This window comes from Dermochelys coriacea, chromosome 1 (assembly GCF_009764565.3).
Source record: "Dermochelys coriacea isolate rDerCor1 chromosome 1, rDerCor1.pri.v4, whole genome shotgun sequence".
NCBI classification, from domain to species: domain Eukaryota; kingdom Metazoa; phylum Chordata; order Testudines; family Dermochelyidae; genus Dermochelys; species Dermochelys coriacea.
Genome location: NC_050068.2, coordinates 210,080,975 through 210,107,270, shown reverse-complemented (window position 1 = coordinate 210,107,270; position 26,296 = coordinate 210,080,975). Strand labels below are relative to the sequence as shown.

The window sequence follows — 26,296 nt, the reverse complement described above, 5'->3', positions numbered from 1 at the left end:
TAATGGCTGCTATGACTCTACAGGGATATGTGATCAGACCACATGATGCTGGACTCCATCTTGGGATGTCAGTAGTTTTCCACAAACCGGTCTGGGAACCAAGTTTTGAAACAAAGGGTTTCCGCCCTATGCTAAAGCTATATAAGGCAGGGAGTGACCTCGTCCACGGTTCTTTCCTCCTCCCATAAGACGACTCCTGGAAACACCTGAGGAACAAAGATTGGGCTGGGGGATATGTTGGACCCAGGGTAAAGGGATTTCTAGCCTGTGTATGAAACACCTGTGAATTCCAAGCTGCAAAGCAAGTGTAGTTTGCCCCTTAAGCATTGGTAGCCTGCCTGTACCATCAGTTAGGGTGAGAATCTGCTATTCATAGCCAATCTGTTTAGTATATTAAACTTAGTTTGCATTTTTTGTTTGCTAGGTAATCTGCTTTGCTATCACTTAAAATCTATCTTTTGTAGTTAATAAACTTGTTTTTGTTTTAATCCAAACCAGTGAGCTTTGACTGGAGTGCTTGGGGAAAATCTCTGCTTGGTTACCACAAGTGTGCATGGCCCTCGTCACATTGAGAGAGGGGCAGACCAGGTGTTAAACCTACATACTGGCCAAATTTGACCAGGGCAGGACAGTACTGCTTTGGGGTCCTAGGCTGGTAGTTAGAGAGCCTGTGTGTAACCACAGCTGGGTGTGTCCTTACCTGTGTGAATGCTAGTGAACGTGCAAGCTTGGGCTTTGCAGCTTGTCACAGCAGCAGTGTGACACACAACCAGGCTGGTGGGTCAGAGGGCTCAGTGGTACTCCAGTCCAGATGGTACTCCGGGGGAGCCAATCACAGGGGTGTCAGACCAGAGTCTACCCAAGAGTCTTCTCTGGCTCTACTTAATAGGAAAGAAAACCTTTCCTGGATCAGGAGTTTGTAGAATATCCAGGAGGGTGTGGCAGCAGCTGGGCTTTATTTCACACACCTGTTCTCTCACTTTCACCTTAAGGCAGTTGGTATTTTCCTCCTTCCCACAGGGGGTCCCTTGGCCTGGAATTGTATTTCAAGCAGTCTCTCTGCAGCTTGCCTTATGGCAGTCAGTATCTCCCTCCTTCAGACCGGAGATCCCCCAGCATGCCTGCTTTGAGCTGGGGTTTAGGCCAACTCCAGGACTTCAGCCAGCTTCTTTTTCAGCTGGCCTACTTTACCCTCCCCCTCCCCCCATTATCCCTCTTATTAGGTGGGTTCAGCAGGCAGCCAGTTCTATTGCCAGTGTGTGCCCTACTATGAGGGAGGAGAGTGCTTATAGGCAAGTCCCCCTCTGGAAGTTGATCCCCATGGTCTGGGAGAGGGGAGTCAGGCTTGGAGGCAGCTTCCTAATCATTAGGAAAGAGTGGGTGGGTGCCACAGCATGGTATCCAACCAGTAAAGAAATAAACTAAATAAATCCAAGCTCTGTCCCCAAGTCTGTTGTAGCTTCACAGTGACAGCTCGGCACCTGACGTCTCTAACATGAACATACACTGTGGGATGAAAAATCTCCTCTTGAACTTTTAAGAGGAACAGATGAAACAGACAGATTATAGGAATGAATCTCTGCCTGTAAGAGATGAAAACCTATATCTTTACTTGGTTATGACACTAGGGGAGGAGAGTAAATCAAGTCCATCCTAGAAGGATATGGCAGTATTACTACAATGAGCAAATAGAAGCACTGAACATTCTGTATGAAAAGTAACTACAGCATCTGCTCAGTTTTAGCACTTTCCTTGTTCTTTTAAGCTGTTCAAAATAGGCATTTTGGTGATAGCCCAATAAAGTCAAGACAGATTTTTAGTATTACTACAAAATAATTTATTTGTCTTTCCTAAAGCATAAGAGCAGAGGATTATAACATAAAAGCAAAACACATGAAGATCTACCACTTTCTCATCAATGAAGAAAGCATTTGTATGCTTTATATCCTCCTTCCCAGGTCTCCTCCCTCTCCTAGGGTTTGGCAGATGCACTCTGAGCAACCTCATCTCTCCAGCGAGCTTTTCTTTCCATGTTTTGAGTTGTAAGGGATTCATGCCTTCCGACAGCCTACAATAGTATGATAAAGGAAGAGCAAACATGTTACTTATGGTACTGTAGAGATGAAGTTTGAACAAGCAATGAACAAACCATCTAGTAGTCTGAGCTATACCTCTGAAGAATGCTCCCTTACAGAGAAACAGCTCTCATGCCTAGCTACTCTTTTGTAATATGTCAGCTTTAATGCTAGGAAGAGCAGAGGGTTAAAATAAAATTCTGAAGATACAAAATCCTGGAAGTTTTTTGGTTTAAATTCATTATTTCCTTAGGGCTGAATTAAGCCAATATACTGATGGCTCTGGTAGATGCTTTCCCTTTTTCTGTTCAATGGTAATAAACTTCTCTCTTCGTTGAAAGCCAGGAGAATTTGGAAATAAAGTAAAGGTAGATAAGACCATATTCTAGTAGCAACTGCTGCTACAGTTAAGAACAGCTTCCATTCTAATCCCCCTTTCCACTCACTCCTAACTCTCCCAAACGTTCACCTCTAGGGTTGAAACTGCCTTTGGTGTAAGCATATCTGAACCACTGTTCTTAGGGATCTCTTAATTGCTTAACTAAAGAAGCTGACCTGAAAGCAGAAGTTTAATTTTTGGAGAGTTTTACTGAGTATTGTTAACAGAAGCAACTAATAGTATAGGACAGCGGTCGTCAATTATTTTTTGTCAAGGTCCAAATTTATTGGTCATGGTATAGTCAAGGTCCAGAACTCCCCACACCCAGCTCCCCTCCCCTAGCCCCCATGATTGCTCTCCCAAGCTTCCCCATCACCTGCCAGCTCCCTGCCCAGAAAGTAAGGTGACCTTATTTGCCTAAACTGAAAATGGGATCCATGGGGCTGACCTGAGCTCCCTAGCATTGCTGATTGCTCTCCTCCCCCAGAAAACATTCTTCCATGCCCCCAATTGCATCAAGTAACAGATGGGAGGAGGGAGAGGAATGGGCTGGGATATGGTCAGCAAAGCAGGTGTGTGTGTGTGTTTTCAGCTCAGTTACTACTCACAGCAATCACAGGTAAGCGAAGAACTGACATAATTACAATGCTTTCTGGTGCCATAGTAGGCAACCCAAATTGCTTGAAAAGAGACACATATAAAAGTGCTATCTGAAATAGATACTTGATGTCACCAGGAGGACTCCCAGCTGGCCAGTCGAGGACCTCAGTCTTCTCCTTTCCTGGTGACTTTGGGGTTTGGGAAGTGATGTGCTGAAGGAAACAAGCAGTTTTATCCTATTTCTGCTGGGTGATCCAACTTAGTTCATCTTCTTGGAGGTCCTGCTGTGGACCAGTCAGATGGTGACCACTATTTCTTCCAAAGATTGAAAATATCCAATCAAAATAAGAATCCTCCTCTCTCACCATCCAGTCAGGGACCAAGACACCACCTTTTGAGTTCTTGCAACTGGAGCTGGAATTTTCTAGTATTTTTGTTCAATACATCTTGTTAGACCAGCTTGTATATGACAAGTTAGGGCATAGCTTTTTATACAACCATCTTGGGACAGACCTTGAACTCGCACTGGTTTGCTTTGGTCATCATCTTACTGCCACCAGTCGCTTCCCATGAGTCCCTTTGTGGTGCATCCGTTGTCCATCTTTGATGCTCTTTAAACTTGTCTCACAGTACATTTTACAACATATTCACACATTCCAAAGCCAGAAAGGACCATTGTGATCATCTAGTCTTTCTGTGTAATACAAGCCATAGAACTGTCCCAAAATAATTCCTAGAGCAGATCTTTTACAAAACTTCCAATCTTAATTTTAAAATAGGCAGTGATGGAGTATCAACCACGATTCTTGGTGAATACCAACACTGGACACTTCACAAGTACTCCACAGAACTGCTAAGTTCACTGAATATTTTCATATATCCAACAGATTAGTAAGTGGGACTGGTTTATGAATACTTCCGAAAGCCAAAACTAATTAAATTTTGGATCACACCCCGACTAGTCCTACTTCCCAGACTGTGGAGCTTGTCCCCTTATGAATGTAGGTTGCAAGTTACTCAGGGCAGGGAATGGCTTTTAGTGTGATTTTGCACACTTAATGGGGATCTGATCAAGTGAGCCGTGTAGGTTCCATAATTAATAATAATGCTAATACACTCTGATATTTTCTCCCAGACTATTTTCATCAGTGCTGTTTAGGAATAACATTACTGGATCCAAGAGCATCATACACATTTGTTATTGACATTAGAGACCCATCCAAAGCATTCTGGGTAATGGGAACATTTCTGACAGAATGATCAAAAGGAGGGAAGTGATTATTCCCCTCTATTCAGCGCTGGTGAGGCCACATCTGGAGTACTGCATCCAGTTTTGGGCCCCCCACTACAGAAAGGATGTGGACAAATTGGAGAAAGTCCAGCGGAGGGCAATGAAAATGCTTAGGGGGCTGGGGCACATGACTTATGACGACAGGCTGAGAGGAACTGGGCTTATTTAGGCTGCAGAAGAGAAGAGTGAGGGGGGATTTGATAGCAGCCTTCAACTACCTGAAGGGGGGCTCCAAAGAGGATGGAGCTAAGCTGTTCTTAGTGGCAGATGACAGACCAATGATTTCAAGTTGCAGTGGAGGGGGTCTCGGTTGGATATTAGGAAAAACTATTTCACTAGGAGGGCACTGAAGCATTGGAATTGGGTTACCTAGGGAGGTGATGGAATCTCCAACCTTAGAGGTTTTTAAGGCCCGGCTTGACAAAGCCCTGTCTGGGATGATTTAGGTGGGGTTGGTCCTGCTTTGAGCAGGGGCGTTGGACTAGATGACCTCCTGAGGTCTCTTCCAACCATAATCTTCTATGATATTTTTTTTAATAAACATGAGTAACTAAAATATCAGTTGTTTTTAGAAATAAAAACCTCAACATTTTTGCATACATCCATAACATGATTTTGCATGTTGTCTGCACTGCAAAACATGAAGCCCCTATGTATAAAACATCTGAGTGACAGGAGAGCTACAGAAACAGCTTACTATATATTTTAGTTTTCAGCTCTGAGAAAAAAAAAAAAGCAGTGACTGAATTAAAGGGAAGACAGAAATATCTACATTTCCTTCAACAATTGTTTGTTTCTATTTAAAGATCAGGCTTTAGAAAAGGGAGGGTTTTGCCAGGACTGTTGATGGCAAATATTTGGGGGCAGATCCTCAGCGAGTGTAAACTGTCATCACATCACTGCAACAACTTACTAAGGTTGTGGTGGATTCTGCATCACTGACAATTTTTAAATCAAGACTGGATGCGTTTTCTAGAAGTTATGCTCTAGGAATTATTTGGGGGAAGTTCTATGGCCTGTGTTATGCAGGAGGTCAGACTACGTGATCTCAATGGCCCCTTGCAGACTGGGAACCTAGGAAACTGCAGTCACATTCCCCCCAATGACAGGTTTCAGAGTAGCAGCCGTGTTAGTCTGTATTCGCAAAAAGAAAAAGGAGTACTTGTGGCACCTTAGAGACTAACAAATTTATTTGAGCATAAGCTTTCGTGAGCTACAGCTCACTCATCGTCTCTGTTAAGCTACATAAATTGAGTTCTTTGAGTCTATCATAACCTATATGGCATGGTTTTTAATCCTTTAATCATTCTCTTGAATCACTGAAGTCACTTCAAGAACAATTGTTCTCCAGCAGGCCAGAAAAGCTATGCAAGTTTACCATTTCCGTTCTCTTCGTTATCACAACAATGGTGGGATGCTGGGACATGTAGCTGAGCTGAGTCCGTGCACTATTAATCAAAGTTACACTTCTGATTATTCCACTCTGTGATCAAGTATCCTTATAAAAAACATACTATTTGGTTTAAGGTCCTTTTATTTACTGCCCTGGGGGGGGGGGGGGGAAGGAAAGAGGTGTGAGTGTCTGGGCCTGGGGGGGGTGGGTCTGTCTGTCTGTCTGCCTGCCCATGCCCCCACCCAGGGTCTGGTGTGGAAGGAGCAGAGAAGCAGGAACTGGGTTCACAGGGGTTTCTTTAACTATCCTGGAGAAATTTATTTCTGTGTCTGCGTTGTTATACACATACTTGCTGACAGGTATTTTGAAATAAATTACCAAAATAATTGATACTAGCGTGATTATATAGTGTTATTTTGACAAATAAAATATGCAGAATTTTAAAAATTCTGCACACAGTATTTTAATTTTTTGGTGCAGAAATCCCCCAGGAGTAAAGTTTACAATATTTTGCCCAAAGCTCTATCTTACAGTCAATGTCCCTTTTATACATACAACTTCATTTAATCATAATATTAGATTCCATCAAGTTCCCTATGTTTCCACTATTGCACTATTAATTTATTTTGTTTTAATACATTCATTCCCAGACAGGGAAAGAGTGGAAGTCTTTGGCTGCAGGGCTCTTGTTAAAGGCTGCAGTGATTGTATGTTTCCTCTGATACTTGCTGTTAGCCTTAAGGTATATTTTTTGTTTTCCTCTCAGTCCTCTGTCCTAACTTTTCTAAGCAGCCTTGATGCCTGGACAATTCTTACAGTACTAACTCATAACTTTGGGGTTTACTGCATTGGTCTCTGCCAGAAAGTGAATTTGTTTTTGGAAAGTCTAAGGAAAATCCCTTCAGTCATTTTTTAGTTTAGAGAAGTTGAACAAAACATACACTTTACCCAATATGCAAAGGTGTTGTACACCTTTTAATTTCAAGATGGAGGATACCTCAGACAGCTGGACTTTGATATTTTACAATATCAATAGTCTTCACTAAGAATGGGACTTGGTATCTATAATTTTAATTAAGTTTTTCTCCAAACTTAGCAACACCTGCAAATGGTATCCTGAGCATGCACAGTAGAATATTCTATTCTGGTGTTGTGCACATCAGTGAGAATGCACATGCTGGGCCATTTTAGGAGCAAGACCCTTTACCCATATACTGCAACTTAAATTTGGGCCTTCCTACTCTGTGACCAGGCCCCACATCCTCCCTAAATAGTATTATTTGAATGTAGGATTAAATCCAGTGTCCCAGGTTGTCTGTTTCCTCCCAAAAATACAATGGGCCCTCCAGAGAAATTTGAAGAGATGACCAACCTAATCACTGCAGCATCTAAATGACTGAGAGGGGAAACACCACCGCCCTCGTCTGCCTCATTTATCTATTGGGAGGGTCCTCATCCCTAAACTCCTCTCAGGATGACTTTTTGGAGGTACCTGAGAACACACCGCACTCTCTCTTATTATGGACCCACCACCAGGAAATGACAGGCATCCTCAAATCCCAGTGAAGTTGTAACAATAGAAGTTGCACAGCATCTCACCTCCTATGTATGCACTTCCAGGAGTGTTACCTCAGCAAAGTACACACATATGAAGGGATAAAGTAGAAGTGTGCACATTCCCACAGAGGCACAACTGCTGCATTTGTAAGAAATGTAGCTCTCTGTCTCTCCTGGGAGGGCACATTTTGGTGCTGGGTGAGTTTTGGGGGAGTTGTAGAGTGTTCATTTTAATTTTTGTTTATTGCTTTAAGTAGTATTTGTTGTTACTTCATTACTGATCTTGAGAGATCTGAGGATTGTGTGATAAGGTACAGCTCCAGTCAACTATCCAGTACTGTACTCACCCGCTTTCCTTCAATGACCATCACGATGCATCCCAGTATTGTCAGGGCAATCATCAGGTAGCTGATCTTCACACGCAATTTATTTCGCGCAGCATCGATCAGCTCAAACCTCATGAAGCAAAGGAAGGCCAAAATCATTAGACACCTTAGCTTCTAATCTATTGATATCTCTTGTCATGCTGATAAACAAGAATCCATACAATCTATTGTCAAGAAACTAGCATTTGTATCATGCCTTTCACTAGCACCTCCCAAAGCCTTATCCCCATCTTACACACAGAGGTAGCTTGCCCAAGACCACAGAATGAATCATTAGCAAAGTTGAGAACAGAACCCAGATTTCCTGACACTCCGTCCGTTGCTCTAATCACTAGACAATGCAGCATTTTCAGATCACTGGAATAGCGAATCCCTTTTGTTCTGCCTGACTGTCAAATCTTGTCTTCAGTAAGGGGGAAAGAAGTGTTTTCTTACCACTAGCTTCCCCCAGTGCTTACCGCAACCTGCTAATCCATGTAAAAACTACAAACCGCCTTCTCCACATTAGGATTTTACCATGTTAACACACGGTAAGACCACCTTTTTTCTAGTTTGGGCACATCCTGAAAGTTTTCAGGGTAAAAAGCAAGATTAAACTGTGAAAGAGTTGAGCTTTTGGGGATGGGGATGCACCAAAACTGGTTTATATTTTTTTTCATTGGGCTTCAACACTCTGCACCATAAATTAAACTTTTCAGCAAGATGGCTTCCTCCAGCACTGGGTTTGGAAATGCTAGCTACAATTAGAAACATTTTTAAAATACAGATTTCATGTCAGCTGTCTCCAATATGTTCACCAGCAATTTATGCCCCTGGAAAAATTTGAGCAGCTCTTACCTATAAAGCATGCCTTGTAAGGTATCAGGGGAAAGGTTATGATCTGTTGAAAGTCATTACTCTATCCATATATGTATATCATTAACACACATGAAGTTATGAGAATTGTGTTGTATGATTCTCACTAAAACAGGGGTGGGCAAACTATCTGGCCCGCCAGCCGATTTAATCCGACCCTTGAGTCCCTGCTTCAACCAGGGAGCGGGGTCGCTTGGCACGTGCATGCCACCACTCCACACGACTCCTGCAAGCAGCGGCATGTTCCCCGCCTGGCTCCTACATTTATGGGCAGCTAGGGGGCTCCATGTACTGCCCTCGCCCCAAGCACCGCCCTCGCAGCTTCCATTGGCCAGGAACTGTGGATTTCCAGGAGCAGCTTGAGGTAAGTGCTGCCCGGAGCTTGCACCCCTGAGCCCATCCCCAACCCCAGTCCTGATCCCCCTCCTGCCCTCTGAACCCCTCGACCCCAGCCTGGAGCACCCTCCTGAACTGCACACCCCTCATCCCCAACCCCATCCCAAAGCCTGGACTCCCAGCTGGAGCCCTCACCTCCTCCTGTACCCCAAACCCAATTTTGTAAGCATTCATGGCCCGCCATACAATTTCCATACCCAGATGTAGCCCTCAGGCCAAAAAGTTTGCCCATCCCTTAACTAAAACATGCTGTAAGTTGGGGAATCAGCCAGATATTAGCTCCCCCGAGGCAACCACAAGGAAAGTAACCAACACCCTAGTGGGGTATCAATCAACCCATCAACAACCACTGTCCAGCAAGGGAGCTACAATGCAATGACTCACCTGCATAAGGCCACACCGGGGAATTGCTCAACATTGCCTGGAGACTCAGCAACGGCTGGTGTATATCCACTTTCCATTGATGAAGTGGTGAAGCAATTAATACATCTGCATTACTCATCTTGAGCAGTGCAAGACGGTATATTCCTGACATACAACGCTGGGAGGATTTGGCTCTGGTGCCCTTCTCTGTATGATTCATGAGTGGCTCTGGGAGCATTCATGCCATCTATCTATGTGTGGGGCTCCAAATGCTATTATGCTGAGTGATAACAACACCTGGATGGGTTTTCTGCTAGTCACTAGCAAGGCATTGTGAGAGACAGCCCAGGCTGGAGAGAGTTCAGTGGGGCACAGTGGTCCCACAGGCTCTGTCACATTCCCAAAATGGTGCAAAGTTTAATTCACAGGAGGTTCACTTTTACAAAAGGATTTTAAAACAGACATTGTCAACATAACACATTTAAAAAAGAAAAGTCCTTATCTACATTATTAACGCCAGGTGTAATTATTCAAAGAGGTTTTTTTAAGTACGATTTACATTTCATCCTGCCTGGACAGAGAGTCTAAAATGATCAGTTTACTTTCTGGTTCTCACAGACGAGCACAGTGTTTGCACTGAGGCTACACTTGCTGCAGAGAAATTTTGACAATATTTTCATTAGAGGCCTAATCCACTATTTGCTTAGTTTAAATCCCAAGGGAGATATAATTGATAATATAATTATTATTTATGATCATATGGTTTATATTAGGAGTCTCGTTTCAATAATTATTGAATGATGTACTTTTCATGAAACAAATAACACTTTTCATGGACATTTAAAATCAGGAAAATATTTTTATTCATACTAGGGTTTGCAAAAGGTTTTAAAAAAAAATAGGACAAAAATAGCTGGTTCAGGGTCTCCTTTATTGAAATGACTGCTACTTACTCGTCTTCCTTTTGGGAGAATCACGAGGGAGCTAACTGCATGCTCTCTATATCAGGATATGGAGATCACAGCACTATTAGATTTCAATCATATCATGTTCCTGACGTCACACCTCTGCAGAACTGATACTCAGACCTGTATACTTTTATTCAGTAACTTGTTTCTCGGTAGGCATACATTAGTGTACTTATAATTTCAGGATTGGCACTTACGAGACAGTCTCTGGTATATCATCTACTTTTTTGAAACGGCCTGACCACAGCAGAACCTTCTTTTCCCAGTCTGAGGGCTTGTGTCCTGGCACTCTGAAGTTGGAATGCCCTATAGCAAATATGGAAGAGAAGATACAGTATATAGAATAATCATAGCTTAATGAAACTGTCAGGGTGAGCGACACAAATCTGCAGGGATGAGCTTTGCTGTAACTAAAGAGGGAGCAGAAATTTCACATGAGTACTCCTAGAGAAGCTGTAAGGGCATGTGGAACTGAACCAAGCTTAAGGTGACAGAACTTTACCCAGGACCCCAGGTACTCCAGAATTCTGAAGGCACAGAATGTGCTTCAGAACCCACAGCTTTCACAGAATCATTCCCCAGAATCAAAGTATTAATTTAAAAAAAAAAAAATATTGTGGGGCAGGTTCTCCACTGCATTGCACCTTTTATCATAATTTACACCTGTAGAAAGTGTATATTAGCTATGTTACAATAGGATAGTATTTCCAAACTGCTGAACATGAATCATAGAAGATTAGGGTTGGAAGAGACCTCAGCAGGTCATCTAGTCCAATCCCCTGCTCAAAGCAGGACCAACACCAACTAAATCATCCCAGCCAGGGCTTTGTCAAGTTGGGCCTTAAAAACCTTTAAGGATGGAGATTCCACCACCTCCCTAGGTAATCCATTCCAGCGCTTCACCAGCCTCCAAGTGAAATAGTTTTTCCTATTATTCAACCTAGACCTCCCCCACTGCAACCTGAGTCCATTGCTCAGTGGTGTCATCTGCCACCACTGAGAACAGCTTAGCTCCATCCTCTTTGGAACACCCCGTCAGGTAGTTGAAGTTCCCTCAGCCTCTTCTCATAAGTCATGTGCCCCAGCCTCCTAATCATTTCCATTGCCCTCTGCTGGACTCTTTCCAATTTGTTCACATCCTTTCTGTAGTTTGGGGGGGGGGAAGAGGGGGGCCAAAACTGGGACACAATACTGCAGATGTGCCCTCGCCTGTGCCGAATAGAAGGGAATAATCACTTCCCTCAATCTGCTGGCAATGCTCCTACTAATGCAGCCCGCTATGCCATTAGCCTTTTTGGCAACAAGGGCACACGATTGACTCATGTCCAGCTTCTCGTCCACTGTAATCCCCAAGTCCATTTCTGCAGAACTGCTGCTTAGCCAGTCGGTCCCCAGCCTGTAGCAGCGCATGGAATTCTTCCTTCCTAAGTGCAGGACTCTGCACTTGCCCTTGTTGAACCTCATCAGATTTCTTTTAGCCCAATACTCCAATCTGTCTAGGTCCTCTTGACTCTATCCCTACCCTCCAGCATATCTACCTCTCCACACAGCTTAGTGTCATCTGCGAACTTGCTGAGGGTGCAATCCATCCCATCATCTGGATCTTTAATGAAGTTGTTGAACAAAACCAGTCCAAGGACAGACGCCTGGGGCACTCTGCTTGAGACCAGCTGCCAACTAGACATCGAGCAATTGATCACTACCTGTTGAGCCCGACAATCTAGCCAGCTTTCTATCCACCTTATAGTCCATTCATCGAATCCATACTTTTTTTTAACTTGCTGGCAAGAATACTGTGGGAGACCGTATCAAAAGCTTTGCTAAAGTCAAGATACATCATGTTCACTGCTTTCCCCATATCCACAGAGCCAGTTATCTCGTTATAGAAGGCAATCAGGTTGGTCAGGCATGACTTGCCCTTGGTGAATCCATGCTGAAGGACTAGCTGGGGCAATGGGGCTCCGGAGATTCAACTTTCATTAAAATAAAAGTAAGTCTCCTGTTGCTATGGTTGAGAAGAAAACCTTTTAAAATGTGATTCAAATGTGGCCACTGCAGAAAAGTCTGTCTCAGTTTGCAGAGAACCTCAGACATGAACCGCTTTAGTCATTTTAACGGGTGCTCACATGCTAATGACAACAATTTAGAAGCCAACATTTGGTTAACTATTTCACTGTTTTTCCAAACATGTAAGGAGAGGAAGTATGTTGTGAATGGCCTACCAATGTTTTCAATTTAACAACATATGGTGGGAGTGAAAAGGATGAGATTGGTTACGTTCTCCTGAAGGTAGGCTCAGCTTTCAAGAGTCTGAGAAATACTGCACTACTGTAGCATATTGGCTAAGTGTCATCTACTACCTTTCTAAACCTGGTAGCATTTTACATCTACTTTGCACAGCTAGAAATTACTACAAAAGAATGTGAAAAAGTAGAGAATAGGGTCTTATGTTTTTAGCCCTCACATTTGTGAAGACAACCTTGGAAACATGAACCAGGAATAACTAATGCATTTTGTTATCCTTTGTCAGCAAGCAGCCACAAAATATTACCTAAGACCTGTGAGCTGCCCACGTTTATCTCAATGAGTTGCTAACTCTGAAACCTAAATATAAACTATTTTGTCACTAACAATGTCACTGCTAATCATTGTAACAGGAACATTAGAGGGATGGAAACATCCCACAGCTTCAAACTTTCATGATAAAGAGATTGCACTACAGTACTTGTATTAGGTGAATTAAAAAATACTATTTCTTTTGTTTTTTACTGTGCAAATATTTGTAATAAAAACAATATAAAGTGAACACTGTACACTTTGTATTCTGTGTAGTAATTGAAATAAATATATTAGAAAATGTAGAAAACATCCAAAGATATTTAAATAAATGGTATTGTATTATTAATAGTGCGATTAATCGCACAATTAATTTTTTTAATCACTTGACAGGTCTACTTTTTACCCATTGGCACTGACAGTCAAACCAATAATTGGTCTGTTACACAGAGGGTCCAGTATAGATTATCACTGTTCATTCTAATCTTAAAGATAAAATCTGATACCAGACCTATCACTGACTTGAAAGGAAAAGGAATCCCATTTTAAAGGATGAACTACGTCAGTGGCAAACTCAAAATGATCCTGCAGTGCAGAGGCAGCATACTTCTAGTGGATCACTGCCAGCTGTGGGAAGGGCTCTGCTAAGGAATTCTCAACACTATCACAACACTCACAAATATAAAAACAGACTGATTGTGGGAAGGACGTGATTAGCTATAGAATGCAACTGGGAGATTCTGAATGCATAAACAATCAAACAAGAACTCCTCTTAACCTACTAAGAAAAGAAGGCTGTCCCTAAAAAGAAAAAGCTTTCCTTTGATTAGGAATACAGACAGTCTTGGATTTGACATCTAAATTTAATGTTCTGTCTTTTGAGTGAGAGAGAAAACTTAAGTCCTTTTCAAAAGAGCAGAGCCTTGTATTTGACTAAATTCTTACTCAGGACATTCTGGCTACCTAAATACCTACTGAAGTTTTCATTGTGCAAGAAATTTTTCACTTTCTGAACCAACTTGTTGGCTGACATTGCTATGAGCTTTTGAACTTCCACTACCACGTTCCTTCCCAGAGAGAGCTGCATTTCAGAGTGATAATGATCCCTAGGTATAGTTTGTACACTTGGTTGACACATAAACCAAATTGTGAAGAGTATCCTTTAGAATGAATGTGCTATAGAAATGTAAGACGTTTGATCTATGTTCTTGATTTAATGATGGTTTAGCAGTTCTTTACCCTTGTTCCTCAGCCTGGTAGCTACTCTAATAGTAACATTGATACCTTTGACTCTCAGAGCAAAAAGCTTACCCCCTACTTCAGGCTTTTGTTTGCTCCCCTCCTGTGATTTACTGCAAAAACCTCTCTTGATCTTCAGATCCATTCCTTTAGTTGGTCTCAGAATTGAAGGAACATTCCTTTTCAGCATCTTGGTAGCTCTGCCTAGAAATCAGAAGACAGGGGTGGTAATGGGCTGAACAGAATCCAAAGGTAACTCAAAAATTTTCAAAGCAATCTGAGTAACCATGCAGATTTTAGAGTACTTAGAAGAGTTGAGCTTTAAACAGAAAACTGTTCTAAACTTTAATTGCAGTAGACCTGGTTATCCATTACATTGAGATAGACTTTTTTAAAATATATGAACACATATGCAAGCACGTGTTTATACGAGGAAATTAGAAAAAAATAAAAACCTAATGCATACGGTGGGACAGACTTCTGGAGTTATAACAGAAACTGACAGAAAAAAAGAAAGTTTGGTATCTCAACACTTCACCTGATCTTGACCATAATCTTACATAAAACTGCAGCATGGAAGCACTTTCCTAAACACTGACCCTATGTACCATGATTACATGCCATTAGTGCTTTCAGATGCCTCACATTCAATCCCGGCAATGCCACTTAAAGGAAGTGCACCAGGTTTTCACCAGGCTTGTCATACTCAAAAACTAAGGGTATGTCTACACTACGGAATTAGGTCAAATTTATAGAAGTCCATTTTTTAGGAAGCGATTTTATACAGTCGATTGTGTGTCCCCCCACTAAGCACATTAAGTCGGCGGAGTTCATCCACAGAACCATGGCTAGCGTCGATTTTTGGAGGGTTGCACTGTGGGTAGCTATCCCACAGTTCCCAGTCTCCACCGCCCACTGAAATACTGGGTTAAGCTCCCAATGCCTGATGGGGCAAAAACATTGTTGTGGGTGGTTTTGAGTACGTCATCAGTCTCCCCTCCCTCCGTGAAAGCAATGGCAGACAATCGTTTCATGCCTTTTCTCCATGCGGATGCCATACTGCTTTCAGCAGATGGTGAAGTAGGACTGCTAACTGTTATCATTGAACCACCGCTTCCGCTGCAACTCTGCTCTCCTGTTCTTGTCTCGCCATACCATGGCGAGCGTGCAGCCTGCTCAGCTCAGCTCACCGACACCACTGCTGTTGTGTCCTGGTGCTGCTGGCAGCAGATGGTGTACTAGGTCTGCAAAAGTGGTCATCCAAGCACTGCTTCCGCTGCAACTCTGCTCTCCTACTCATGTCTTGATAGCAAATTTCTCCATTTTGGCTGTCATGGGCTCCCCCTTCCACTGCAACTCTGCTCTCCTGAATCCATCTCGCAGGTCCTCTCGTCGTTCTCTATAAATATCTATTCTTGTGGGATCCATCGTCAGCCCCCGCTTCCACTGCAACTCTGCTCTCCTGCAGATGCCATAACACGGCAAGCATGGAGGTCGCTCAGATCACTGTGGCAGTTATGAGCATTGTAAACATCTCACACATTATCCTGCCGTATGTTTGAAACCAGAACCTGCAAAGGCAGGTGAGGAGGTGACAGCAGCGCAGTGACAAGAGTGATGAGGACATGGACACAGACTTCTCTCAAAATACGGGCCCCGACAATTTGGACATTCTGGTGGCAATGGGGCAGGCTCATGCCGTGGAACGCTGATTCTGAGCCCAGGAAACAAGCACAGACTGGTGGGAGCACATAGTGTTGCAGGTCTGGGATGATTCCCAATGGCTGCACAACTTTCGCATGCGTAAGGGCACTTTCATGGAACTTTGTGACTTGCTTTCCCTTGCCCTGAAGTGAAAGAATACCAAGATGAGAGCAGCCCTCACAGTTCACAAGAGAGGGTGATAGCCATTTGGAAGCTTGCAACACCAGACATCTACCTGTCAGTCGGGAATCAATTTGGAGTGGACAAATCTACTGTGGGGGCTGCTGTGATCCAAGAAGCCAATGCAATCACTGAGCTGCTGCTATCAAGGGTAGTGACCCTGGGAAATGTGCAGGTCATAGTGGATGGCTTTGCTGTAATGGGATTCCCTAACTGTGGTGGGGCCATAGACGGAACACATATCCTTATCTTGGGACCGGACCACCTTGGCAACCAGTACATAAACCGCAAGGGGTCCTTTTCAATGGTGCTGCAAGCACTGGTGGATCACAAGGGACGTTTCACCAACATCAACGTGGGATGGCTGGGGAAAGGTACATGATGCTCACATCTTCAGGAACTCTGGTCTGTCTGGACAGCTGCAGCAAGGGACTTACGTTCCAGACCAGAAAATAACCATTGGGGATGTTGAAATGCTTATAGTTATCCTTGGGGACCTAGCCTACCCCTTAATGCCATGCCTCATGAAGCCATACACAGGCAGCCTGGACAGTAGTCAGCAGCTGTTCAACTATAGGCTTAGCAAGTGCAGAATGGTGGTAGAATGTGCATTTGGATGTTTAAAAGTGCGCTGGCGAAGTTTACTGACTCGGTTAGACCTCAGCAAAACCCATATTCCTATTGTGATTACTGCTTGCTGTGCACTCCACAATATCTGTGAGAGTAAGGGGGAGACATTTATGGCGGCGTGGAAGATTGAGGCAAATCACCTCGCCGCTGATTATGCACAGCAGGGCGCGCTATGCATCAGAGAAGCTTTGAAAACCAGTTTCATGATTGGCCAGGCTATGGTGTGACAGTTCTGTTTGTTTCTCCTTGATCAAAATCCGCCCCCTTGGTTCACTCTACTTCCCTGTAAGTCAACTGACCTCCCCCTTTGATCACTGCTTGCAGAGGCAATAAAATAATTGCTGTTTCAAATTCATGCATTCTTTATTAATCTGTCACACAAATAGGGAGATAACTGCCAAGGTAGCCTGGGAAGGGTGGGGGAGGAAGGAAGCACCGGGTGGGGTGCTGGAGGAGGGAAGGACAAGGCAACACTGCACCTCAAAACTTACTGAATGCCAGCCTTCTGTTGCTTGGGCATTCCTCTCGGGTGGAGTGGTTGGGTGCCCAGACGGCTCCTCCCCACCCCCCCACGTTCTTGGGGGTCTGGGTGAGGAGGCTATGGAACTTGTGGGAGGAGGGTGGGCAGTTACATAGGGGCTACAGCTGTGGTCTGTGCTCCTGCTGCCTTTCCTGCAGCTCATCCATACGCCACAGCATATCAGTTTGATCCTCCAGTAGCCTCAGCATTGCATCCTGCTTTCTCTCATCACGCTGCCGCCACCTCTCCTCTTGCTCCCGCCTCCTGTCCTCGCGTTCATTTTGTGCTTTCCTGGACTCTAACATTGCTTGTCTCCACACATTTTGCTGAGCTCTTTTAATGCGGGAGGACTGCATGAGCTCAGAGAACATTTAATCGCAAGTGTGGTTTTTTTTGCCTATTTATCTGCACTAGCCTCTGGGATGGAGATGATAGGGGGAGCGTTCACACATTTGAGCTGCATACAGTTCTAGGGGGTGCCCCTACCACTGCCCCACCTCTGTACGTGTACTCCTGTAAGGGGAGAAGTCTCATGCAACAGGGATGATAATTTAGGGAACGAGGAAGATGAGGAGGAGGGTTAAACTGTTCTCCCAGACAGCCAAGAACTGTTTATCACCCTGGATCCAATACCTTCCCAACCCTCCCAAGGTGGGCTCCCAGACCTTGAAGGCGGAGAAGGCACCTCTGGTGAGTGTACCTTTGTAAATATAATACATGGTTTAAAAGCAAGCATGTTTAATTATTAATTTGCCCTGAAGACTTGGGATGTATTCGCGGCCAGTACAGCTACTGGAAAAATGTGTTAATGTGTTTGGGGATGAAGCGGAAATCCTCCAGGGACATCTCAATGAAGCTTTCCTGGAGGTACTCCCAAAGCCTTTGCAAAAGGTTTCTGGGGAGGGCAGCCTTATTCCGTCCTCCATGTAGGACACTTTACCAAGCCAGGCCAGTAGCGCATAGTCTGAATCATTTCATAACAAAGCATGGCAGCATATGGTCCCGGTGTTTGCTGGCATTCAAGCAACATCTGTTCTTTATCTCTCTCTATGATCCTCAGGAGAGTGATATTATTCATGGTCACCTGGTTGAAATAGGGGAATTTAATTAAGGAGACATTCGGAGGTGGCCGTTCCTGCTGGGCTGTTTGCCTGTGGCTGAAAAGAAATCCTCCTCGCTGTTAGCCACACGGTGGGGGGAGGGGTGAAGCGATCATCCCAGAGAATTGTGGGGGGGAGGGGTGAAGCGATCATCCCAGAGAATTGTGGGGGGGAGAGTTAGTTGGGTTTGTGCTGCATGCTAACCTGAAAACCGCAGCCCCTCCTTTTAAATGGCCAACCCAATGGGTGCTTGGTATGAAAAATGAGGGCGCTGCTGTTTGAAAACATTCCCACATGTTAAAGGTTAAAGATGTCAAAAGACTGTGGCTTACCATGGATGTCTGCAAGCCAAATTCTGTTGCCTAGCCTTGCATGTGTGATCTCTCACACCAAACCGGCAGGCCCTCAATATAAGAGGCAAAATGCGACCTTGTACCGAAAGCACATGTACTATGTAATGTTAACAGCTTGGTTCACCGTGAAAGAGTCTACCTATTGTTCTCCAAAATGTGTCTTTTTAAATACTTCTCTCCCTTTTTTTCCTCCCGCAGCTGCAGATGTTTGAACACTCCCCCTATCATCTCCATCCCAGAGGCTAGCACAGATAAGAAGGCAAAAAAAACCCGCACTTGCGATGAAATGTTCTCCGAGCTCATGCAGTCCTCCCGCATTGTGGCTGTTTGCCTCTTTGGTAGGCTTCCTTGAGTTCCTTAATTTTCACACGGCACTGCTGCGGGTCCCTGTTATAGCCTCTGTCCTTCATGCCCTTGAAGATTTTTTTAAAAATATTTTGGCATTTAGTCTTTTGGAAAGGAGTTCTGATAGCACGGATTCGTCTCCCCATACAGCGATCAGATTCAGTACCTCCCGTTCAGTCCATGCTGGAGCTCTTTTGCGATTCTGGGACTCCACGGTCACCACTGCTGATGAGCTCTTCATGGTCACCTGTGCCACGCTGGCTAAACAGGAAATGAAATTCAAAAGTCCACGAGACTTTTCCTGTCTACCTGGCTAGTGCATCTGAGTTGAGAGTGTTATGTAAAGCCTCTGCTCAAATGCAATTGTAAGATCTGTAACTTGTATCATTAGGTTCTGCAACCTTTTTGCAGACTTTGTAACTTCAGTTATTGTTAGCATAGCCTTGTAAGTTTTGTAACCTTTTCAGTTACACTCCTCCACTTTTGTCTCATCTCCCTCTTTGAATACCTGTGAAGTGGCTCTCCCCCTCCCCGGAATGCTTGTGGGATGATTGGGCTGGTTGAACAGCTGGAAGATCAGAAGAGCTCCCAGGTAGACAAGGTGTCTGGGACTCAAATTAGGCAACAGTCACACACCTAATGCACGGACCCTGCGTGGACACTGGCTGAGGTGGAGTGTGACCAACCAGATGCGGCCAAGTCATCTCTAGTCGCAGGCCATGAGGAGCAGGTCCTTAAAAGGGGAAGGGGCCATGTGCTCAGGAGTGCACTCACAAGCTTGTACCTCCCATGAAGGGCCTTCGCTAGGACCACCTGGCCAGTGGTTCGCTGCATTGCATTCCATCATGCCTCGGGCAGACTTACCTTCATTGCACCGTCCATCGCTGTGCTGTGGAACACTTACCTTGAAGAATCCTGACATCTCCAGTGCTGTGCCTGTCCTGGGAGCGCGAGTATGAGTGACCCCACCCCCGCAACAGTGGCATTGTAATAAAACAATACAAGTGTAACCTTGGGTTGGTTTCTAGGGAAATTGAGGTAACAGAGAGCGTTGTCCAGAGCTGTCACAATGGAGCACTCTGGGATAGCTCCCGGAGGCCAACACTGTCGAATTGCATTCACACTACCCCAGACTCGACCCGGCGATGTCCATTTCAGCGCTAATCCCCTCGTCGGGGAGGAGTACAAAAATTGATTTTAAGAGACCTTTAAGCCGACAAAAATGGCTTCGTTGTGTGGACGGATGCAGGGTTAAAACCATCTGATGCTGCTAAATTCGACCTACACTCATAGTGTACCCCAGGGCCAAGTCAGAAACTTGAGGCAGAGGTAGCAATAGCAAAGCAGAAGTTTACAGTATTGAGACAGTTGCCTTATTGTGTAACAGAAGAAAATTCACATCTACAAAAAATAGGAATTATTTTGGGGAAGTTCTATGGCCTGTGCTATTCAGAAGGTCAGAGCAGATGTTCACAACGATTCCTTCCAGCCTTAGAATCTATAAACTGTTAGAACAGTTATAATGAGGAAAATTGAGGAACTAAAAATCCTGTGCAAGGCACCTTTTAAAAAAAAAAAAAAAAAAAAAGTTAGGTTTAGTCCCTTTTTACTCCTTATGCTGAATTAGCAAATAGGGTTTTTTCCCTAGTTTTTTTATTTTAAACCTTAGAATTACCTGGAATGTTAAGTCTAAACTTCCCTGGTTTTGCTGTAAGATCTCTGGGAGGACTTGGGAGTGTTTACCGTGACTCCTTAAGTAAAAGGGTAAGGGTGCTGATTCTTTAAAAAAGGCTTTGTTGACCCAAAATGTTAGTCACTAAAGTTAAACAAGCGTTAAGGGGGAGGAAGAGGAAACCAAACCCCCTCCGAAAATTAAGTGTAGCCACCAAAAAATACAAGGCAGCATGACTTTCATTCTCTTGGCTCTTGTGATGTCTTGGCTCTTTCACTAGTTCTCTAGACATAACTCCTTCCAGCCATGACAGAACCTGAACATCTAAATGTAAAAAACAAGCAGAAAAAACCCTCTAAACTTTAAAAAAAAGAAACAAAAAACAACTTTTGAAGCCTTCATAAAGAAGCAAAAAGGACATAAACTCATTCCTTCTTTGCAAGTCCTTTAAGGCCACTGTGCCTGGAATTTTAGCTCACATTGCTGTACTCTAGGAGATGGGAAATGCCACCCTGTTCACTGTGTTGCCAAGCCTCAAAGTATTTGATATTTTTCTTAAAACCCCAACATGTGGAGTCAAGTGATTACATGAAATCTCAGCTTTCACATAAAAAAAGTAAATTTTTAACCCTTGTGGTTACAGAGAGCTTGAAAATTATGACCCAACTATACCCTGAAGGTTCAAAAACTAGAAAGCAAATAAGAAACCAAAATGTATTTTCATCTCATGATTTTAAGTAAACCATATTATTACTGAGGGTTAATTCTTAAATTTATTGAATGCTTTGATTTGACAATATTGCTTTTGAACAAAGCAGAAATGAAAGCTGCAGTAGCATTAACTCTCTAGCTTTTGATCTTGAAAGTCTGCAATCACAGAGTTAAATTTGTGTATTGTTGTTAGGAAACTTTTGTGAAGGTCCTATAGATAAAAGCTTCATACACTGGGGAGGAAGAATAGTCTTGTGGTTAAGGCACTGGACTAGGACATAGATGTGAGACTATGACTGGGTGCAAAACCCATTTCAGTTTAAGCCTGATGCCATGGATTTGCCAGCAACTGAAACTGAACAGCTCATTGAAATTTCCTGTGATCAAACTTATGCTCAACTTTCTCTCCTAGTTCCGGTTCACTGTCAAGAATGAATATCCTGCACTCTCAACATGCAGCAACATGCACCTTGATACTGACGGTATCATCTGCCAGCACAAATTTGTGTGAAGTTGAATTCAGCACACTTCTATCCATCAAGTTTTGGTATCAATCTACCATTGGTGTCACATCGGAGATTAGATGTGCAATTTCTATCACACAGCTGGACTTCAAGAAGCTATGTCGCAACATTCAAGTGCATGTGTCACATTAGAGTGCACTAAACATACTTAATGTGTAAACTCGTTGGTAACTAAGTTGTTTTGTTGCTGTCTGGAGTCACAGGAAACAGTAGGGCAGGTCTGTGCTAGGAAATTAGGTCAATATAACTACATTGCTCATGGGTGTGAAAAATCATGTCTGAGTGACACAGTTAAACCTACCTGACCCTCGACGTAGACAGCACTAGGTTAACGGGAGAATTCTCCTGTGGACCTAGCTGCCCTCTCTCAGGGAGGTGAAATACCTACACCTACAGGAGAAACCTTCCTGTCTTTGAAGTTAGCGTCTTCCCTGCAGGGATGCAACTATGCTGCTGCAGCGTTTTAAGTGTAGGCAACCCCATTTTGCAACTAAGGGCTTATGCAGCCAAAAAGTTCAAAAAGTTAGGGACCCCAATCTATGCCACAAATCAAGAGACTAATAAGCTGTTAGTAGGATAATCCTTTGTTGCAGTCATCGAAATAGGAGAATTGGTGAAAGAGAGGAATAGATTTTTACCTCTGAAGAATGCAGGTCACATTTTCACTTCCAGTCCTTTTCATTAGCCACTTTGAGATTTTAAATGTTATACTGAAGCACACACTACAAAATATTTCATTACTAGCAGGGACATTTTAAAAACTGCTATTAATTCATTCCTGGGTTTCACCACTTCCCATGACTGAGATTTAGGGCAGGTCTAGCATTATCTGACACTTTAGAAGTGGCGAGGGACAATGGGCCAGGGAGTCAGAATCTGGGGTGGGACAGGGAGGGGGAGGAAGTGGTGCAACATTTGCTAGACTATGCATCAAGGAAACAGATTAAGGAAGAGAGGTGAAACCCCATGGAATGAAGCTAGATAGAGAAGACTTGTCTCCACCAAAAAGGAAAGGAGGACTGGTGGCACCTCAGAGACTAACATTTATTTGAGCATAAGCTTTCGTGAGCTACAGCTCACTTCATCGGATGCATTGTCTCCACCACTCTCTGATCTGAAGTAGACTTGGCAAAGTTGGCTTTTCAGACCCTAGCTCAACGGAGCCTCTGTTCTGAATATAACATGGGCCCATGAAGTCTGAATGCATGAACCTGAGTGACAGGCGCAGTGAGGCCATGAAAACTGGAACTGAGAGAGCAATCTGCGGTCTTGAACCCGGCTTTCCCCGCACGCCCAAGTGCCACAGGCTGCTCCCACCGCCCGCCGAGGCCCCTGTGCCGCACGTGCCGCTCCCCCTTTGCCGGGCCGGGCCCCACCGGATCAGACCGCTGCCCCCCGCCCCCGGAAACCCACCAGGTCGCGGTGCCCCTGCCCGAGGCCAGGCTCTAGCCCTCCACGGCCGGTAACACGCCCCCGCCCCCGCGGTCCCCGCCGTCACCCACCGGCGGCGGCGGCGGCGGCCCACATGGCGCTGGCCCCGGGCGCGTCCAACCTCCGTCCCCGCGGGGTCGAGTCTCTCGGGCAGGGCAGGGCAGGGCCGGGCCGGGCGGGGGTGGGGGCGGGGGCTCCTCTACGTCACTACCCAGCCGCGGCCCCGAGCGACGGGCCGTGGAAAGGGTCACCCCGCGCCGAGTCCCTCCCAGGGCGCTCGGCGGCTTTGCGCTCACGGAGCGAGCATGCGCAGTAGCGTGCGGGGCGGAGTCTGAGCTGGGGACAAGGTGAGAGCGCCGGGGAGTCAAGCCCCTGGAGGCGGAGGCGGTGCAGGGGGCAAGGAGTAGTGCTGCCAACTGTCTACTCACACCTACCCAAATACCCTGCCCCCGCCCCTTTCCCCGCCCCTCCCCCTAGGCCCCGCCCCTCTCACTCCATCCCCCCCCCTTCTGTCGCTCGCTCTCCCTCCCCCACGCACTTTCACCAGGCGGGGGGGTGGCAGGGGGTGAGGGGTGCAGGCCCTGGGAGGGGGTTTGGGTGAGGGCTCCGGCCAGGAAGCGTTTACCTCCGGCGCCTCCCGGGCAGCGGCGCAGCAGGGCTAAGTCAGGCTCCCTGCCTGCCCTGGCCCCGCACCGCTCCCAGAAGCAGCCCGGGGGCGGGCAGGCGGGAGGATGACTCTGTGCGCTGCCTATGCCCACAAGCGCTGCCCCCGCAGCTCCCATTGGCCTCAGTTCCCAGCCAATGGGAACTGCGGAGTCAGCACTCGGGGCGGGGGCAGTGCTCTGAAACCCCCTGACCCCAGCCCAGGGGCCGCAGGGACATGCTGGGGGCTTCTGGGAGTGGTGCAGGGCCAGGGCAGGTAGGGAGCCTGACTTAGCCCTGCTGCATCACTGGACTTATAAAATCTCCTAGTCTGGCTTCAGTGGCCTCCAGGAGATAGGGCCTGATTCTGTGGGACTTTTGGCGAACCCCGGGAGGGTTGGCAACCCTAGGAAGGAGCTGGGAGAGAGGCGGCGGTAGTGGCAGAGGGGATAAACTTTCCAAAGGTGGGGTGAACCTTTGTCAGGGGAGCTGAGAGCCGTTGAACCAAACTGTAAACCCTGTATATGATGATGGTATGACGTGTTGGGTCACAGAGACCCCTTTGGGACTGTTATCTGATGTGCTGAAACTACCTCTGAGTCTGTTTTCCCTGTCAGCTTGGGACTCCAGAACCCTGCCTTTTTCAGCCAGACACGCTAGTCTGCTGCAACACAGACCCAGGTCTGGTCCACGCCCTCAAAGCTGCAGACTAAACAAAAACTGCTCAGCAAGTATTCCTGTCTCCAACACCCAGACACACAGTTCCCAATGGGATCCAAACCCCAAATAAATCCATTTTACTCGGTGTAAAGTTTATACAGGGTAAACTCATAAATTGTCAGCCCTCTATAACACTGATAGAGAAATATGCACAGCGGTTTGCTCCCCCAGGTATTAATCACTTACTCTGGGTTTACTAATAAACAAAAGTGATTTTATTACATATAAAAAGCAGGATTTAAGTGATTTCAAGTAATAACAGACAGGACAAAGTAAGTTACCAAGCAAAATAAAACAGAACATGCAAGTCTAAGCCTAATACATTTAAGAAACTGAATACAGGTAAATCTCACCCTCAAAGATGTTCCAATAAGCTTCTTTCACAGACTAGACTCCTGCTTAAAATGGGCCCAATCTTTTCCCCTGGTACAGTTCTTGTTAGTTCCAGCTCAGGTGGTAACTAGGGGATTTTTCATGACTGGCAGCCCTCTTTGTTGTGTTCCACCCTCTTTTATAGCTTTGGCACAAGGCAGGAATCTTTTGTCTCTCTGGGTCCCCAACCCTCCTTCTAAATGGAAAAGCACCAGGTTTAAGGTGGATTCCAGTTCAGGTGACATGATCACATGTCCTGTGAGACCCTAGGCCTCCATTCTTTCCAGCCTGACTCACAAGAACAGAGGAAGGCTTACAAGTAAACAGAGCCATTTACAACCAATTGTCCTAGTTAATGGGAGCCATCAAGATTCCAAGCCACCATTAATGGCCCACACTTTGCATAGTTACGATAGGACTCCAGAGTTATACTTCATATTTCTAGCTTCAGATACAAGAATGATACATTCATAAAAATAGGATGAACACACTCAGTAGATTACACGCTTTGTAATGATACCTTACAAGAGACCTTTTGCATGAAGCATATTCCAGTTACATTATATTTACACTCATAAGCCTATTTCTATAAAAAATATGGAGTGCAACATCACAGGTGGGAACCACTTCAAGCCAGGGGGTGCAGTAGCACCCCTAGTTTCAGCCCTTTGGCTATAGGTACTGGTTAGAGAAACAGGGTGCAGGTGGCAGAAGGGCTTTGATTTCCCCCCTCTCAGGAGGATACATCTCAGCATCTGCTTCCCAGTGCTGGGTTTGTAAATGCATCATGTCCTGGTTTGCTTCTCTATCTGAAATGAGAGATTGTGCAGGTAATAGAGATGGAATTTGGTGAGATATTTTACATGCACCTCCTACAAAAGTATATAATTGCCATAAGTGGTTTTTGCATCTGCGGACCATTTTTTGGATAGTGGATTGGATGCATATACAACTGCGCAGGGCTCCTGGTGGCACCTATCCCACGGTGTTTGGCTCAGGCAGCCCAGGGGAGGGGCAGGGCATACAGTTCGCTCAGGGCCGGTGGCCAGCAGCAAGTGGCTGGGGCTGGGGTGGAGGCCAGGGTTGGGGCTGTCTAGCACTGGTTCACTGTGCTGCTTCTTGTCCAGCGGCTCAGGCAGCACCTGCATCCACTCCATGGCCCAGCCCGGCAGCACCAGCTGCACTGCTGGCCCGCTGGCTCCTGGGCAGCAGGGCCCGCCCTCAGCCACTGGGATTGTAATGGGCGTGGCTCCAGCACCCCACCCTTCTACCCAGCTGTGATGCACATGCTGCTGCCATCGCTTGCAAGTCTCTGGGAGCAGCGTGCGATGCAT

At 45.3% G+C, this 26,296-nt stretch overlaps 1 protein-coding gene and 1 long non-coding RNA gene across 2 annotated transcripts; both read right to left on the bottom strand.

Annotated features, from left to right (window-relative positions):
• Window positions 1-1,813: 1,813 nt before the first annotated feature.
• LOC119849997 lies at window positions 1,814-26,296 on the bottom strand. Its single transcript, XM_038387545.2, is given in 7 exon segments — window positions 1,814-2,068; window positions 7,643-7,751; window positions 10,461-10,569; window positions 14,131-14,262; window positions 23,300-23,399; window positions 23,402-23,644; window positions 25,988-26,296. Coding segments are annotated over 7 exon segments (1,098 nt in total). The 3' UTR covers window positions 1,814-1,972.
• LOC122459817 lies at window positions 21,317-23,188 on the bottom strand. The gene is made up of 2 exons (XR_006280761.1): window positions 22,878-23,188; window positions 21,317-22,788 (listed from the first exon to the last, which is right to left on the bottom strand). It is a non-coding gene; the product is annotated as an uncharacterized LOC122459817 (long non-coding RNA).